Source organism: Budorcas taxicolor, chromosome 8 (genome assembly GCF_023091745.1).
Source record: "Budorcas taxicolor isolate Tak-1 chromosome 8, Takin1.1, whole genome shotgun sequence".
In the NCBI taxonomy this organism is placed as follows: Eukaryota; Metazoa; Chordata; class Mammalia; order Artiodactyla; family Bovidae; genus Budorcas; species Budorcas taxicolor.
Genome location: NC_068917.1, coordinates 46,564,039 through 46,582,778, shown reverse-complemented (window position 1 = coordinate 46,582,778; position 18,740 = coordinate 46,564,039). Strand labels below are relative to the sequence as shown.

At 44.4% G+C, this 18,740-nt stretch overlaps 1 protein-coding gene across 1 annotated transcript; it reads right to left on the bottom strand.

The window, feature by feature from the left end:
* Positions 1-259: 259 nt before the first annotated feature.
* LOC128052629 (protein SET-like) lies at positions 260-1,129 on the bottom strand. Its single transcript, XM_052645211.1, has one exon. The coding sequence runs from the start codon at positions 1,127-1,129 to the stop codon at positions 260-262; it is 870 nt and encodes a 289-aa protein (XP_052501171.1).
* Positions 1,130-18,740: the final 17,611 nt, after the last annotated feature.

The window sequence follows — 18,740 nt, the reverse complement described above, 5'->3', positions numbered from 1 at the left end:
CCATAGTTTTTGTTGAGACAGGAAGGGATAAAAATGAATTTGGAACAGAAAGGGGTAGAGATTCTTGTCCCACTGAACTCTGCTCAAGGTATTTCCCCCCCCCCCCGCCCAAATAAGTTGTGAACCATGGTGTAAAGGAGAAAAAAGACCTCAAAAACAGGGCGACAGAGCACAAGAGGAGAAAAAAAAAAATAAAGACTGCAACTTGCTCCCAGGGACTGGGGAAAATTAAAAATGGTTGGAATCCATCAGTGTCCCATTAGTCATCTTCTCCTTCATCTTCCTCTCCTTCCTCCCCCTCATCATCATCTTCACCTTCATCCTCATCCCCTTCTTCATCAACGTCTTCCAATCCTTCTTCCTCTTCGTCATCGTCGTCATCCTCTTCTCCTTCCCCTTCCTTGTCATCCATGTCAGGAGCCAAGTAGTACTGTGATGGATTTGGCCAAATATCATCTTTGAGGACCTCTCCTAACTCATCTGCACCTGCATCTGAATGATCAGTAAGCCAGGTGAAGAAGCTTTCTGGTTCCTCATGCTGTCTCTTCCTGCTGGCTTTATTCTGTGTTTGACTTGATCGTTTCGTCAAATCCTTTCCAGATTTCCATTTGATTTCAGTGGACTTTGAAGATGGATCACCACTCTCATTCAGATGAAATTCTTTGGAGAGAATTTTATTTTCGAAGGAAGGGTTTTCATCAAAATAAAAATCTATTCTGTAACCTGATTTAATGTCTTCAAATTCTGTCACTTCAACTCTTGTCAAATAATGCAGCGCCTCTTCATCCTCCTCCCCAAGCAGTGCAGACACTTGTGGATGGTCAACAAATGTTGTTACCCAAAAATTTGGGATTTTGGCGATCAATTCTGACCTCTTCTGAAAAAATGGTTGGCGGAGTTTGTCATATTTCTGTTCTACTTTCAAAATCTCCTCACTGGCTTGTTCATTAAGTCTGTCTATTTCATTTTGTACTTCATCAATACGTTCAATTGCTTCTTGCTGTTCTTTTTCTTCCTTCGGCAAGTTTGAAGAAGCAGATGCCTCATCTGGCCTGGAGGCAGGAGTCGGCCTGGCTTTCTTCAGTTTCTTCGCGTGGGGTGGAAGAGAAGACTGGTGTTTGGGGGCCATGATGGGGAAAAAAAGCCAAGAATCCTCCCAGGAGAAGAGAGAGGAGCTGCGAGCTCAGAGAACTGCCTAAACCTGTTTTAAAGTTGCTATCACATCTGGGCTAGATTGCAGGAAATACACAATGAAATGCAGAAGCATTTCTATTATATTATCTCAACACTGGATGATGGGAAGAATGAAAGTAGTTTCACGAATGTCTTGAGAAACAAGGCATTTGTTAGCCAAGGACATGAATGTGGTTGAGATAGAGAGCAGAGCAACCTGAGAAGGCGGCAGGTACCAGGGCAAGGGAGCGGTAATTCTGGACTTCTGGCCTCAGCTGTCACAGTTAACTGGCCAGCTTCTAAGAGAACAAGAACATTTAAACTTTATAAAAAGAACAGGACCAGAGGACAGGGTGTGCAGTGTAGCAGTCATATTTTATGGGGTCTGTTCTTCAGGGACTCCTCCCAAGGTCCCCAGGCTGCCCTGTGGCTGGGTTGGTGGGAGGTGATAGGAGGGGGACATCTTGGGAACATTTGTTGGGTGCCCACAAAACAGACACTGACTGCATTTGAACTGACATATTTGAAAAATGAACTTGATTTCATCGCATACTGTTTCAGTGATTCATTCTCTATATGTGCATTTACTCAGCAGAAGTGAGCTGAAAATAAGATGGATGCTAAATTTATATGTTAATTTTAATATTGAAGCTATCCTGTATTTGAAGAATAAGATCAATGCTTCAATTTCATTTCTTATGTGGTACTGAGTGTTGTCATTACTGGGGAAAAAAATCATTTCCGAATGCATCCTCCCCAAATTCCAATCTCAGAGGGCAGAGGAGTCTTGGAAGAGGCAATTTTGCCTTTTGCTGATGTTCTTGTCAGTGATATGTTTCATTGTTCCCACAGTATCATGTACTATCTCAGTGTGAAGGGTGAATAGCAAGGGTAGAGGGTTTTTTCCTTAAATAACAACGGAGTGTATTTACTAATTGGTTTCTGAGAGTTTGCCGTGGTTTCAGGCTGTGTCAAGAGTTCCATATATCCCACAGGCAAAGCTACTGGACTCAACCAAAAGTAAATTTAGGGGGACACCCCCCGGTGGTCCCGTGGTTCACACTTCACCTCCCAGTGTGGGGGTTTCGGGTTCGATCCCTCACTGGGGAGCCAAGATCCCACATGTCTTGTGGCCAAAAAACAAAACATAAAATAGAAGCAATATCGTAACGAGTTCCATAAAGACTTTGGGAAAATATTGTTTAAAAAAGTAAACTTAGCAGTTGTTCAGAAAAATTATCCCTCCAGAAGCCTTCAGTCGCTGCTTGGTGATTTTAGACATGAACAAAAAGTGAACGTGTTGGTTGCTCCTTCGTGTCTGAGTCTGTGAGCCCATGGCCTGTAGCCCCCCAGGCCCCTCTCTCCATGGAATTCTCCAGGCCAGAACTCTGGAGTGGGTGGCCATTCCCTTCTCCAGGGGATCTTCCCAACCTGGGGACTGAACCCTGGTCTCTCACATTGCACGCAGATTCTTTACCAGCTGAGCCACAGGAGCCTCATACTTAACCTGTGATTTAAGTGAAAGACTCCAAAGGTCTATGGAAAGTTCTTTTGAGGAAAGACAGAATCTCTGTCTCCCTGCTAAACATGGTGAGCCAGATATGTAGTGATTTCTGTAGAAAAGGGCATGTCCCAGCTCTTTTTCAGTCTCACAGTGGCTTTGGTGATGGGAGTGGCTGTTTGGACCAGCAGACGCTGCCTCTGCATGCAGGCTCTGGCCTTCCTCAGAGGCTCTTCCTTTAGGGAGTACTGGGTGACACTGCTACTGTGGATGGTTGTATATTTTGTGTTTTGCACCAAGAGGCTCAACCAAGAGGGTGCGTTGGGGCTCAGATCCAGATGAGTGTTCTTTTCGAATTTGCCAGACCAGAAAGGGTGCTGTTTTGGGAGGTGTCTTGTTCACCTCTGCAGAGAGGTGTACTAAGTGTAGCAGGGACTCTGGGGAAAGATAAGGACAAGGAAAAAGAGTGAACGGGCTATGAAAGAACAGCTCAGAGTATACAGAGAAGTAGCTATGAAAGCCACTGAGAAGTCTTTGGCATCCCAACCAGCAAGGATCTACTGCATAGCACGGGGCACTCGCTTCAGTGTTATGTGGCAGCCTGGATGGGAGGGGAGTTTGGGACAGAAGGGGTACATCTATACATATTGCTGAGTGCCTTTGCTGTCCGCTTGAAATTTATCATGACCTTGTTAATTGGCTATACTCCCATGTAAAATAAATTTAAAAAAAAAGGCTTTGCCATCTCCATCTCCCTCAACCTGTTCCCTTGAAAAAACAGGAAGTAGTTTTTAGAATGTCAAAAAAAAAAAACAAACCCACAAAAACCTCACTCACTGGAGTTGAGATTAGGCATGCAGGGAGATGTTGGAAAGGGAGGCAGGAGAACTAGCCTTTATTGAACACCTACTGATTGCATGTATTATCTCAGGCCATGAGGCCTTTCTGACTTCAGTATGTCTCTGAGGACTTTCCCTGCTCTGAAACCAGCTTAGGCCACCAGCAGCCAAGCAGATTGATGTCATTTGGGGCCGCTTGAGTGGACAACAGTGTATGGAAAACAGAACTGAGGAATGAATGAAAAGTCCTGCAGTGAGTCTTGGTATGTGCAGTTTCCTATCTCCGGGAGAGTACTATGAACCAGCCTGCCAGTTCAGTTTAGTCGCTCAGTCATGTCTGACTCTTGGAACCCCATGGACTGCAGAACACCAGGCTTCCCTGTCCATCACCAACTCCTGGAGCTTACTCAAATTCATGTCCATTGAGTCAGTGATGCCATCCAGCCATCTCATCCTCTGTCGTCCCCTTCTCCTCCTGCCTTCCATCTTTCCCAGCATCAGAGTCTTTTCATATGAGTCAGCTCTTTGCATCAGGTGGTCAAAGTATTGGAGTTTCATCTTCAGCATCAGTCCTTCCAAAGAGTATTCAGGACTGATTTCCTTTAAGATTGACTGGTTAGATGTCCTTGCAGTCCAAGGGACTCTCAAAAAGAGTCTTCTCCAATACCACAGTTCAAAAGCATCAGTTCTTTGGCCTCAGCTTTCTTTGTAGTCCAACTCTCACATCCATACATGACCACTGGAAAAACCGTAGCTTTGACTAGACGGACCTTTGTTGGCAAAGTAATGTCTCTGCTTTTCAATATGCTGTCTAGGTTAGTCATGGCTTTTCTTCCAAGGAGCAAGTGTCTTTTAATTTCATGGCTGCAGTCACCATCTGCAGTGATTTTGGAGCCCCCCAAAATAAAGTCTGTCACTGTTTCCATTGTTTCCCCATCTATTTGCCATGAAGTGATGGGACCCGATGCCATGATCTTTGTTTTCTGAATGTTGAGTTTCAAGTCAGGTTTTTCACTCTCCTCTTTCACTTTCATCAAGAGGCTCTTTAGTTCCTCTTCACTTTCTGCCATAAGGGTGGTGTCATCTGCATATCTGAGGTTATTGATATTTCTTCTGGCAATCTTGATTCCAGTTTGTGCTTCATCCAGCCCAGCATTTCACATGATATACTCTGCATATAAGTTAACTAAGCAGGTGACAATATACAGCCTTGATGTACTCCTTTTTCTATTTGGAACTAGTCTGTTTTTCCATGTTCATTTCTAACTGTTGCTTATTGACCTGCATACATATTTCTCAGGAGGCAGATCAGGTGGTCTGATACTCCCGTCTCTTGAAGAATTTTCCACAATTTGTTGTGATCCACACAGTCAAAGGCTTTGGCATAGTCAATAAAGCAGAAGTAGATGTTTTTTGGGAACTCTCTTGCTTTTTGGATGATCCAGTGGATGTTGGCAATTTGATCTCTGGTTCCTCTGGCTTTTCTAAATCCAGCTTGAACATCTTGAAGTTCATGGTTCATGTACTGTTGAAGCCTGGCATGGAGAATTTTGAGCATTACTTTGCTAGTGTGTGAGATGAGTGCAATTGTGTGGTAGTTTGAACATGCTTTGGCATTGCCTTTCTTTGGGATTAGAATGAAAACTGACCTTTTCCGGTCCTGTGGCCACTGCTGAGTTTTCCAAGGTTGCTGGCATACTGAGTGCAGCACTTTCACAGCATCATCTCTTAGGATTTGAAACAGCTCAACTGGAATTCCATCACCTCCACTAGCTTTGTTCGTAGTGATGCTTTCTAAGGCCCACTTGACTTCACATTCCAGGATGTCTGGCTCTAGGTGAGTGATCACGCCATCGTGGTTATCTGGGTCATGAAGATCTTCATTCTTTCTCAAGTTATTTCTCCACAGTTCTCCAGTAGCATATTGGACACCTACCTACTTGGGGAGTTCATCTTTCAGTTTCCCATGTTTTTGCCTTTTCATACTGTTCATGGGGTTCTCAAGGCAAGAATACTGAAGTGGTTTGCCTTTCCCTTCTCCGGTGGACTGTCAGAACCCACCATGACCCGTCTGTCTTAGGTGGTCCTGCCTGGCATGGCTCATAGTTTCATTGAGTTAAACAAGGCTGTGGTCCATGTGACCAACCTACCAAATATCTCCAATGTCTAATGTGTTTTTAGCATTAACAATATTTTATTATATAGTTTTCAAAATTGGCAGTTGTGTATCTCTCTTGTTGGCGTTGTTTAGTCACTAAGTCGTGTCTGCCTCTTTTGCGACCCAAGGACTGAAGCCCATCAGGCTCCACTGTCCATGGGATTCTCTAGGCAAGAATGCTGGGATGGGTTGCCATGCCCTCCTCCAGGGGATCTTCCTGACCCAGGGGTCGAACCTGTGGCTCTTGCATTGGCAAGCGGATTCTTTACCGCTAAGTCGCCAGGTTATGACACATATATAACTCCGTATTAAATAGACTATTTGATTTGCCAAAGGACCCGCTATATATCTGTCAGAAACATGTTCTGTATATTTGTGTTTATACCCTCGTCTAAATCTTGTTAACCCGACACTGACTTATTCAAATTAACAAGTCAAAGTGCCTGTTAGATGTTAATAATTTTTAAAAGATCTGCCTGGGACCAACCCAAATGAAAACTTTTAAAAATCAATACTAGGCAGAATGTAGCATTTTCCAGAAATGGTTTGGAGTTATGTGTGACTCAGGAACAGTCATTAACAAAGCACTTACTCTGTGATAGCCAGTCTTCTTCAGGATTAACAACTATGAACTCATGTCATCTCCTATCAGTCATATAAGGTGGCTAGTATTACTGTTCACCGTTGATAGATAAGGAAGTAAAGAAGTAACTGCCAAAGGATACTACCTACAAGTGGCGGATGTAGGTTTCATTCGCAGCAGTTTGGGTCCATTCTGTGGGGTTAGAGTTCGCAGAGTGTTTTAGAGGCCCTGTGTCTTTCTTTGCCCAGACCCCTGGTTTTCTCCGAGGTCCAGAGATGCCTCCACCAGAAGTGGGAAATGCAGCCATGGCTGCAGAATCCTGGGCACTCAGGCAAGCAGAAACCTCCCTGTCCTCCGTTTTCCATCAGTGAACCAGTCAGTACAATTGCAGAGGATGACGCTCTGCTGGCCTCAATGAATGGTCTTCCTGTCTCTGCTGCCCCCTGGAGGTCAGTGGGGATATAGCGGATGAAGTTAGCATTTTCCGGATTTCTTGTTCATAATGAATCTTTTGGCTAAACAAGAAAGGCATATTGGCTGTGTCCAGTCTTGCACGTGGAATCTTTGTTGTATCTTGTGTGATCTTTCCTTGTAGCACATGGACTCTCTTGTGGCTTCAGGCTCCAGAGCTCAGGGCTCCAGAGTGCTCAGACTCAGTACTTCCGGTGCATGCAAGGGCTTCATTGCTCTGTGGCATAAGAGATCTTAATTCCCTAACCAGGGATTGAACCTGCATCCCCTGCATTGCAAGGCAGATTCTTCACCACTGAACCACCAGGGAAGTCTCAATTTATCACCTTTTGAAGCTCAAACCTTTCCTTGCCCCTGAATCTGACTACTTCTCTGAGTTTGACTTCTTTTCTGCAAACCCACCTACATGTAAATATTAATGAAAATTGAGTACCTTTACGGAGAAGGCAATGGCACCCCACTCCAGTACTCTTGCCTGGAAAATCCCATGGATGGAGTAGCCTGGAAGGCTGCAGTCCATGGGGTCACTGAGGGTCGGACACAACTGAGCGACTTCACTTTCACTTTTCACTTTCTTGCATTGGAGAAGGAAATGGCAGCCCACTCCAGTGTTCTTGCCTGGAAAATCCCAGGGACGGGGGAGCCTGGTGGGCTGCCGTCTATGGGGTCGCACAGAGTCAGACACGACTGAAGTGACTTAGCAGTAGTAGCAGTTTCTCCTATTAATCTGTCTTTGTTAATTAGCAGGTCTCCAGTTACCTGGTGGCTCAGATGGTAAAGAATCTGCCTGCAATACAGGAGACCCAGGTTCTATCCCGGGGTCGGGAAGATGCCCTGGAGAAGGAAATGGCTACCGACTCTAGTATTCTTGCCTGGAGAATCCCATGGACAGAGGAACCTGGAGGGCTACAGCCCATGGGATCTCAAAGAATCGGACACAACTGAGTGACTAACACACATACATACATTTTACTGAACATAAGAGGATAGAGGAAAAGTTCTCCCTTTCTGATGGTAGACAGTGTCAGACAGTGAAGTCTACAAGAAGGAGGACTGTGGATTCTGGGCAGGCCTCCCACTCACAGAGGGTAGAAGACCTGGAGCAACCCCAGCAGGGCTCTACACACCCCCAGGCCCCACCAGGGCCTACGGTGAAGGTAGGGTGAGCGAACTTGGGTTCCAGGATGCCAAGTATCTGGCTGCAGCCCTCAGGGCAGAGACAACTGTGGGCTATGGATGCAGGGCAGTCTGCAGAGAGTTAACCATGGGCAGAGGGCTGGACCTTCAGTGGCTCAAAGAGAGGGGGAGAGTAACATGTATTCCACTGTGGGCTGAGGCCTGCCTCTAGGGAGGGGGAGCCAGCTTGCGGGTGCCTGACCCGACAGCTGCTTCCGGTGCCCAGGGTCCTGCCTGCCCAGGGAGCGCTCTCTGTGGCGGCGGGATTAGGCTTGCTCCTTCCCGCACTGCTGCAGGCAGCCGGTCACACTACAGAGCTTTGCTGACTTGCTATGAGCCTAGGTGGCTTCAAACACAGGTTTCCAGATTTCCTGGCTAACTGAAGCTGAAGCAAGAATTCACTAATGGTCTGTCTTAGTCAGGAACCAGATACGATACATGAGTTGAACTTGTATTTCAGATAAACTGTGGATAATTTTTTTCTCTATGTCCCAGGCAATATTTGTATCAGCATCTGTTTATACGCACACACACATACACACACACACACACACACACACACACATGCATGTGTTTGTAAAGTACATATAAGTATTCTTCAATATAAATATTGCCTATACAGACTTGTACTAAAAAATTACTCGATGTTTATCTGACGTCCAGTCTAACCCGGGGTCCTGTGCTTTTATTTGGTACATCTGGCAATTCTACCAGGAGAACAGCGCTTCTGTGGCCATGGCTGTGGTCACACCCCTGCAGTCAAGCAAATGGGAGAGGTGAGGTTTTATATTGAGCTGAAAGCCTCATCTAGCCCACAGAGGTATTTTGTTAGGCCAGTATGGAGGCTTTATTTTCATTTCCCATGCTTGCCATCACTTAAAAATTGGGAGAAAGCAGAAAAGAAAAAAGAATGGGAGGACTCACATATGACAAGGCCTTGGGTCTATTCTAGGAGAAGTGGGCGATCTAGCAGTACTGCATGGAAGGGGGTGGGTTGGCTAGTGCCTGCCTTGTGTACTAAGTCACTTCCTACTCTTTGTGACCCCTTGGACTGTAGCCTGCCAGGCTCCTCTGTCCGTGGGATTCTCCAGGCAAGCACACTGGAGTGGGTTGGCATGCCCTCCTCCAGGGGATCTTCCTGACCCAGGGACTGAACCTGGGTCTCTTGTGTCTCCTGCATTGGCAGGCAGGTTCTTTATCACTAGGTCTCCCTGGATGCCCGCCCTGGTCTCACTCATCTGTGCCTGGTCCCTGTGGCTGAGTTTAGTTAGGATGGACTTATCCAGAGCATTTAGTTTCCTAAGTCTTGCTGCTGAATGGGGAGGCATTTTGTTTGGTCCTGAAAGTCCAGAGTGACTGCTGACCTTGACCAGGAGGATCTTAAATATGGGAGCTCCTATCTCCTACCCTCTGCTCTTACCTGGGACCTGGCTCCTTGGAAGGGCTTAGATGTGACATGGAACTAGTCTCCAAGACTCCCTCTGAGTCTGTTTTTATTTCTAAAATTGAAGGGAAGAAAATCTATATTTTCTAACTTTTTTTTGGTATCAAAAGTTGTGTTTTATCAACCTCATGTCACTGTGGACCTAACATCTGGAAAGATCTTGTTTACCCAAGCCAAATGACACATACTACAAACAGCCTGAATTCTGGCCAGCCTGAAAGCTAACCAATGTCACCACACCTCATTGATCAAATTCCCTCAAAAAGCAGAAAACATTCTGTCAGCTCCTGTAACCTGACTGAAAATACATTCAGCTGCCCCAGGCTGTCTTTAGAGCCCCTAGGCGCTGGGGGCTAGATCAGTCAGCTCAGTCTTAGCCGTGCTGAAGTAACGAGCAAACTCCAAAATGTTGTTGGCTTAGCACGTAGATCAGGCCCATACAGTTGTGCCAGCACTTTGGCAGCTCTGTGGGTTCAGACACAAGGATTCAGTTTCCACCTCTGCTGTGGCTACACCATCTCAACAGTGGCTTTTATGGTGGGAGAAGAGATAGCGAATGGGCTTTGCGGGGGTCCCTCCTCTGCTCAGATGTCATTTGCAGGATCCAGTCTCATGGCCTCACTTAAGGGCAAAGGACTGGAAATTATGGTTTTCTGTACACCTGAGAAGGAGCAGAGAAATGCATATAGTGAGCTAAAAGGGAAGACCACAGGGACTTGGGGTGATCCATGGCCCTGTTCCAGCTCCCAGATCCTACATCCTCTCCTTCAGTGTGGCTGGAGGGTGTGGGGTAGGTACACCTGCTCGCCCTAGATGGTGACCGACATGCATCAGACACTGCAGATATTCTGATCTTTTATGTCTCCAAGTCCCATCTTTTTCTTACTAATTATTACACTTAAAACGTTGACTTACTGTATGCATGTACTGACCAGTTTATTTTTACAACAGCCCTCCCAGATAGATACTTTTCCTATTTATTTATTTATATTACTGGTACATGCTCAAACTACCGCACATTTGCACTCATCTCACATGCTAGTAAAGTAATGCTCTAAATTCACCAGGCCAGGCTTCAGCAATACGTGAACCATGAACTTCCTGATGTTCAAGCTGGTTTTAGAAAAGGCAGAGGAACCAGAGATCAAATTGCCAACATCCACTGGATCATGGAAAAAGCAAGAGAGTTCCAGAAAAACATCTATTTCTGTTTTATTGATTATGCCAAAGCCTTTGACTGTGTGGATCATAATAAACTGTTGAAAATTCTGAAAGAGATGGGAATACCAGACCACCTGACGTGCCTCTTGAGAAATCTGTATGCAGGTCAGGAAGCAACAGTTAGAACTGGACATGGAACAACAGACTGGTTCCAAATAGGAAAAGGAGTACGTCAAGGCTGGATATTGTCACCCTGCTTATTTAACTCCTATGCAGAGTATATCATGAGAAACGCTGGACTGGAAGAAACACAAGCTGGAATCAAGATTGCCGGGAGAAATATCAATAACCTCAGATATGTAGATGACCACTCCTATGGCAGAAAGTGAAGAGGAACTAAAAAGCCTCTTGATGAAAGTGAAAGAGGAGAGTGAAAAAGTTGCCTTAAAGCTCAACATTCAGAAAACAAAGATCATGGCATCTGGTCCCATCACTTCATGGGAAATAGATGGGGAAACAGTGGAAACAGTGTCAGACTTTATTTTTGGGGGCTCCCAAATCACTGTAGATGGTGACTGCAGCCATGAAATTAAAAGACGCTTACTCCTTGGAAGAAAAGTTATGACCGACCTAGATAGTATATTCAAAAGCAGAGACATTACTTTGCCGACTAAGGTCCGTCTAGTCAAGGCTATGGTTTTTCCAGTGGTCGTGTATGGATGTGAGAGTTGGACTGTGAAGAAGGCTGAGCACCAAAGAATTGATGCTTTTGAACTGTGGTGTTGGAGAAGACTCTTGAGAGTCCCTTGGACTGCAAGGAGATCCAACCAGTCCATTCTAAAGGAGATCAATCCTGGGATTTCTTTGGAAGGAATGATGCTAAAGCTGAAACTCCAGTACTTTGGCCACCTCATGTGAAGGGTTGACTCATTGGGAAAGACTTTGATGCTGGGAGGGATTGAGGGCAGGAGGAGAAGGGGACGACAGAGGATGAGATGGCTGGATGGCATCACTGACTCTATGGACGCGAGTCTGAGTGAACTCTGGGAGTTGGTAATGGACAGGGAGGCCTGGCATGCTGCTATTCATGGGGTCGCAAAGAGTCAGACACGACTGAGCAACTGGACTGAACTGAACTGAACTGAACTTCAATGTGGCAATGAGGAACCTTAGACAAACGTGGATTAAGGTAGAAGGAAGTGTAAGTTGGATAAATTCATTAATGAGGACTTCCTGGGCCAAAGATCATGTGTAAATTTTCTAGGTGCTGTACACTGCCCCTCTGTGAATACTGTCCAGTGTATACTCCCACTATTGAAGTCTGAGAATGTCTGTTTTCTAATATCTTTGGCAAGTGTGTTTTCAATTGTCTGATTTTCCACAGCCTGGAAATCTCAGCGTGTTTAGCTTGTGTTCTCTTATTATGAAGGAGACTGAGCATCTTTTATGTTTTAGAGCCATCTGCAACAATGAGCATTTCTTCCTTAGAGTTCTGGGGGGACCATTGGCTTTGAGCAGGTCCCTGACCTAAGCTCAAAGCTGGAAGACCCTGTGGCTGCCAACCACCCAGACTCAGAGGTGAATGTCTTAGGGAAGAAGTTGCTTGCCGTGCATTCCACTGAAGTGCTGGGAGGTGCAGAAACGAGTCCTAACCAGGCTGTTGGTTCCATCTGTCCTGAGATGGATAAATAGAATGTGATGCAATTCGATCAGGGGAACATTTGGGTCCTGGCTTAACAGTGACGGAGCTCTATTGTCAGCTCGGGTTATGTCCCATCAAAGCTTTCAATTTTGACCTCATTGACTTGGTGAATTTTCCTTTGTCTCACCTAGTATCATGGAAGTGGGCATAACCTTTTACTTTCTGATTATTAAAAAAAATATTTTTATTATGAAACAAAAATACACAAATAGAGAACAGTAAAGTGAACCCCAGCATCTGTATCACCAAGATTAAGCCATTGAAGATTATATAATGCTCGATTCATATATCCCATTTTCTCTTCCTTTTGACTCAGATTTTAAGACAAATAATGTCATTTTACTCTTATATACTAAAGTAAACACATCTATAAAGTGGGTGTTTTCATACATCACTGGAATGTCGTTACCATATCTGACAAAGTTAACAGCCATTTCTTGGTATCATCAAATACCTACATCTTGTAAAAATTTCCCAGTTGTCTCACATCTGTCTCTTCTTTTACCATTGGTTTGTTTGATCAGGGTCCACATACTGTGCTTGGTTCTTACATTCCTTAAAGATTCTCCATTTCACAGCAGACCCTCTCTCCCTTTGTGAGGAAACAGTCCACTGTCAAGCCTTTTTCAGCAGAATGCCCTCCACTGTATAAATCTGTATATTTCCTTCTTTTGGGGATCATTTAATTTGTTCCTGAAATCCCCTGTATTTCCTAGAGAGTGGAAGCGACTTCTAGAAGCTTGTTTGATATGGATTCAGATATTTGGGTGAGAGTCCACAGGAAAAGGCACCTGTTCTTGGATCATTTTAGAAGTCAACAAGGTGGGTCTTTCATCTCACTAAGCAAAATCAGAGGGGTCAAGTGACGTCAGCCAGGCGTTTGCATTGCAAATGTTCCCTTCAATCTTCCCCTTTCAACATTTCACACAGTGGTTTTATCTACTGACTCTGTTGCCTGAATCAGTTATTTCATTCAGTTCAGTTCAGTTCAGTTGTGTCTGACTCTGTGACCCCATGGACTGCAGAACACCAGGCTTCTCTGTCTATCACCAACTCCCGGAGCTTACTCAAACTCATGTCCATTGAGTCAGTGATGCCATCCAACCATTTCATCCTTTGTCTTCCCCTTCTTCTCCCACCTTCAATATTTCCCAGCATCATGGTCTTTTCCAGTGAGTCAGTTCTTTGCATCAGGTGGCCTAAGTATTGGAGTTTCAGCTTCAGCATCAGCCCTTCCAAAGAATATTCAGGACTGATTTCCTTTAGAATGATGGACTGGTTGGATCTCCTTGCAGTCCAAGGGACTCTCAAGAGTCTTCTGCAACACCAAAGTTCAAAAGCATCAATTTTTTGGCCTCAGCTTTCTTCACAGTCCAACTCTCACATCCATACATGACCACTGGAAAAACCATAGGACCTTTGTTGGCAAAGTAATTTCTCTGCTTTTTAATATGCTGTCTAGGTTGGTCATGGCTTTTCTTCCAAGGAGCAAGTGTCTTTTAATTTCATGGCTTCAGTCACCATCTGCAGTGATTTTGGAGCCCCCCAAAATAAAGTCTGTCACTGTTTCCATTGTTTCCCCATCTATTTGCCATGAAGTGATGGGACCCGACGCCATGATCTTTGTTTTCTGAATGTTGAGTTTCAAGCCAGCTTTTTCACTCTCCTCTTTCACTTTCATCAAGAGGCTCTTTAGTCCTTCTTCGTTTTCTGCCATAAGTGTGGTGTCATCTGCATATCTGAGGTTATTGATATTTTTCCTGGCAATCTGGCTTCCAGCTTGTGCTTAATCCAGTCCAGCATTTCTCATGATGTACTCTGCATATAAGTTAAATAAGCAGGGTGACAATATACAGCCTCGACATACTCCTTTCCCAATTTGGAACCAGTTTGTTGTTCCATGTCCAGTTCTAACTGTTGCTTCTTGACCTGCATACGGATTTCTCAGGAGGCAGGTCAGGTGGTCTGGTATTCCTATCTCTTAAAGAATTTTCCACAATTTGGTGTGATCCACATAGTCAAAGGCTTTGGCATAATCCATAAAGCAGAAGTAGATGTTTTTTGGGAACTCTCTTGCTCTTTTAATGATCCAGCGGATGTTGGCAATTTGATCTCTGGTTCCTCTAGCTTTTCTAAATCCAGCTTGAACACCTGGAAGTTCATGGTTGTTGAAGCCTAGCATGGAGAATTTTGAGCATTATTTTACTAGCGTGTGAGATGAGTGCAATTGCGTGGTAGTTTGAACATTCTTTGGCATTGCTTTACTTTGGGACTGGAATGAAAACTGACCTTTTCTAGTCCTGTGGCCACTGCTGAGTTTTCCAAGTTTGCTGGCATATTGAGTGCAGCACTTTCACAGCATCATCTTTTAGGATTTGAAATGGCTCAACTGGAATTCCATCACTTCCACTAGCTTTGTTTGTAGCCATGCTTCCTAAGGCCAACTTGACTTTGCATTCCAGGATGTCTGGCTCTGGGTGAGTGTTCACATCATCGTGGTTATCTGGGTCATTGAGATCTTTTTATATAGTTCTTCTGTGTATTCTTGCCACCTCTTCTTAACGTTTTCTGCTTTTCTGTTAGGTCTCTACCATTTCTGTCTTTTATTGTGCCCATCTTTGCAGGAAATGTTCCCTTTGTATCCCTTATTTTCTTGAAGAGATCTCTAGTCTTTCCCATTCTATTGTTTTCCTCTATTTCTTTACATTGATCGGTGAGGAAGGCTTTTTTTTTTTTTTTTTTAATTTCTCTTTGCTATTCTTTGGAACTCTGCATTCAAATGGGTATATCTTTCCTTTTCTCCTTTGCCTCTAGCTTCTCTTAGTTATTTCATTAGGGGTTGAAAAACAAAGATTTTCAAGTCCTGTCATTCATTTCACATGTATTAGCTAGATTAAAAAAAAATTTTTTTTTGACGTGGACCATTTTCAAAGTCTTCATTGAATTTCTTACAATATTGCTTCTGTTGTTTGTGTTTTGGTATTTTGGCCACACTTCTTGGGGGCCTTAGCTCCCCAACCAGGAATTTATCCTGTATCCCTTGCATTAGAAGGCAAAGTCCCAACTGCTAGACTGCCCGGGAAGTCCCTTGATTTTTTTTTTTTTTTTAGTATAAAGAAAACCAAGGCTATTTGGTCACCCTGGGATGGTTTTTTCCACTCTTAAAATGGCCAGTGATTTTCTCAGATCTCTTTGCTTTTTAAGTAGTCTATCCTTTTCCACTTTGGAAAATAAATGATGAGGACCTTATCATATTCAGATCATGAAGCTAACATAGGAGAGAGCTTTCTTCTTAGCTTTTCTCATTATCATAGAATATTCAGCACCAAGTGTGTATGTAATTTCATAATTACTAATTGACTCTTTTTAACCACTGATCTTATCCTCTCACCCTGCCTTTTGTTTTCTCAGAGTCTGTCTCCTTGAGTAGGCAAAGTGTTGCGATAAAAGCAAGCATGTAGTCTGAAATACCATCTCTGAACATTCTTTTAGACTTAAGGCCAAACACTTCTTGTTTAGATAACATACCACAATGACTATCAGTCATATACACTTTAGTGAGAATTACTGCAATGAGCTTGCTTTCCATTTCACAGGTTAGTTTACTGAAGAAAAATAAATTGATTTGGGAATTGGTGAGGAGAAACAGGCCTGTAAAGGAGGCAGAGGGAGCTCAGTTGCTGATTGTAGGTCAGTCCTAAGTAGCTGTGAGAAGGCTGAGTTTGGAGGTGATAGAGGCAGCTGAGGACATTTCATGCTATAAGGCAGTACTTGGAAGGAGAAATAGAGATAAAGATGTGCCAGGGAATTTTTACTGCTCAAGAACAGGTAAGGTTCTCCTATTATCGGCACCTAGTGTACCTATTCTTCACCCATCATAGTGTATCATGAACTGTTTTTTGCTGCAAGTCAAGAACACCACACTAAGAAAGACCATTGTGTGGACGTGTGCTTTTGTGAATGAATATTGATTGGAAAATTAATATAGCACAGTGGTTAAGTTCAAAGGATTTGGAGACAGATCAAACTTAGTACAAGTCCTGGCTTCATCATTTGGACAAGCTTCTTTAATAGCTTCAGCCCTCAGTTTTCCTGCCTGTAAAATGGGGATAATAGTAATAAGACCATAGGATTGCTACAAAAGTAAGTGAAAAGTGACGCTAAGAGTCAGACATGACCGAGCGACTTCACTTTCACTTTTCACTTTCATGCATTGGAGAAGGAAATGGCAACTCACTCCAGTGTTCTTGCCTGGAGAATCCCAGGGATGGGGGAGCCTGGTGGGCTGCCGTCTATGGGGTCACACACAGTCGGACGCGACCAAAGTGACTTAGCAGCAGCAGCAGTACTTAAAGCACTAAACACATTTCCATTTACACAAACCTTCAATACCTAATAACTTTGAAAAACAGTTTAAACATGTAAAAAGGCAGAGGTTTTTTTTTCACTTTGTAAAAGGATTCTACTACTGTTTGTAGAAAAAGATTTCATTGTCACTCATCCAGAGGGCACACAACTCTGGGGATCTTTCTTTCATATAAAAGAGTGACCTGGCTGCCCCTTGTTGCTTTTGTTCAGTCGCTCAGTCATGTCTGACTCTCTGTGACCCCATGGACTGCAGCACAGCAGGCTTCCCTGTCCATCACTATCTCCTGGAGTCTGCTTAAACTCATGTCCGTTGAGTTGGTGATGCCTTCCAACCATCTCGTCCTCTGTTGCTCCCTACTCCTCCTGCCCTTTATCTTTCCCAGCATCAGAGTCTTTTCCAATGAGTCAACTCTTTGCATCAGGTGGCCAAAGTATTGGAGCTTCAGCTTCAGTCCTTCCAATAAACATTCAGGGTTTTTCCCCATCTATTTGTCGTGAAGTGATTGGACCAGATGCCATGATCTTAGGGGTGCCCTTTAGAGATTGCTTCTTAGGATTTCCCTGGTGGCTCAGATGGTAAAGCGTCTGCTTACAATGAGGGAGACTCGGGTTCGATCCCTGGGTCAGGAAGGTCTTCCTGGAGAAGGAAATGGCAACCCATTGCAGTACTCTTTCCTGGAGAATCCCATGGATGGAGGAGCGTGGGGGGCTACAGCCCATGGGGTCGCTGAGCGACTTCACTTTCACTTTCTTTCTTAGACATTGCTAGATTGTTCTGGATGCAGATATTCCTGGCCAGATGAAAAGCAGCATCTAGCAGCTCTGTTTTTTTTTTTTTTTTTTTTTTACTCCTATCATTTTCAACCCACCTGTCTAAGGATTATTCCCTAAAGTAGGGCTGAACAAAATTCCTGTTGCACCATTACTGACACCGTATGTTCCTTGAGCCAATGCCGCCATCTCGTGGTGGAGTTACGCGAACACAGTCTGGCAGCTAGCCCAGGATTTTCACTCACTCGGCTCTACCAGGAACATCCTCCTTGTCTTTCTTAAAGTGTGGTCAGCTGCCTCAGCGCCGCCGGCTCTGGAGATGACGGCGCCATTGCTCACCGCTCCTCTCTGGCTCCACTTGACCCCTGTGCCTCTCGGTGCTGTGTCTACTTGTGGGGCCCTGTGTTCCCTTGGGAGAAGGGGTGACGAATGCCAAGAACCTGGGTAAAAACAACTTAAGCCTGTTCTGAGGCAGGGTTTAAGAGGATACCTCTAACTGCTTCTTATATGTCCTGCTTCAAACTTTAAGTATTTGAGCATGTACGGTCTCTGTAATTAGAACTCACTGTCACACAAGTCTGGAACACTTTCCGAAAGGAACAGTCTGTATACATGACTGTGTGTTTCTTCAGGCATGGTGTCTGCACACCGAGAGGATGGATGAGGCCACTGTGTGTCTGAGGACATGAGAGACCAACATTGTCCAGGCAAGATCATTAGCTAAAATAATTGCAGAAGCCTGCTACAAGGAGTGGTCCAAGGACCTGCACCAGCAGCAACACTGAGAGCTCACTAGTAGTGCAGACTCTGCAGTGACATCCCAGACCTTCTGGTTCAGGCTCTGGATTTTAAGGAGACCCTCAGTAATTTGTACGCACTTTAAAGTTTAAAAAGCACTGAGCTATAGCAGTGGTTCTCAGCTTCTGCTGCGCATTAGAGTAACCCCAGAGCATTTAAAGATACTGACACCCAGTGCTCACCCTAGACTGATTTCATTAGATTCTCTGCCAACGAGACACAGATTTACACACTGGCTGACCTTTTAAAATAGGTCCATGCAGTTACCCAGAGCTGGACTTCCCCATAAACGTGTTTCAGGAAGCTGGGCCACTAAGTCTTCTTTACTGAAGAACTCACAAAAAGTGCCAAAACCCAGCGAAAATGCTCCAGTAGCAGCAAGCAAGCTAAGGAAGAGGTTCAAATTCTAGTGACAGGCTTTAAAACTTTAAAACGTGGTGGACAAGAAAATAAATAGAAGATTCTGGTGTAGAACCGAGAAGGCCAACCTACCCAAACTTCCAGCAGAGGGTGCTTCAAGGAAAGGAGGCTGGTGACAAAATCCTGAGAATTCTCACTACTGTCTACCAATAAAAGGGGAAGAGAGCCCTGGAGA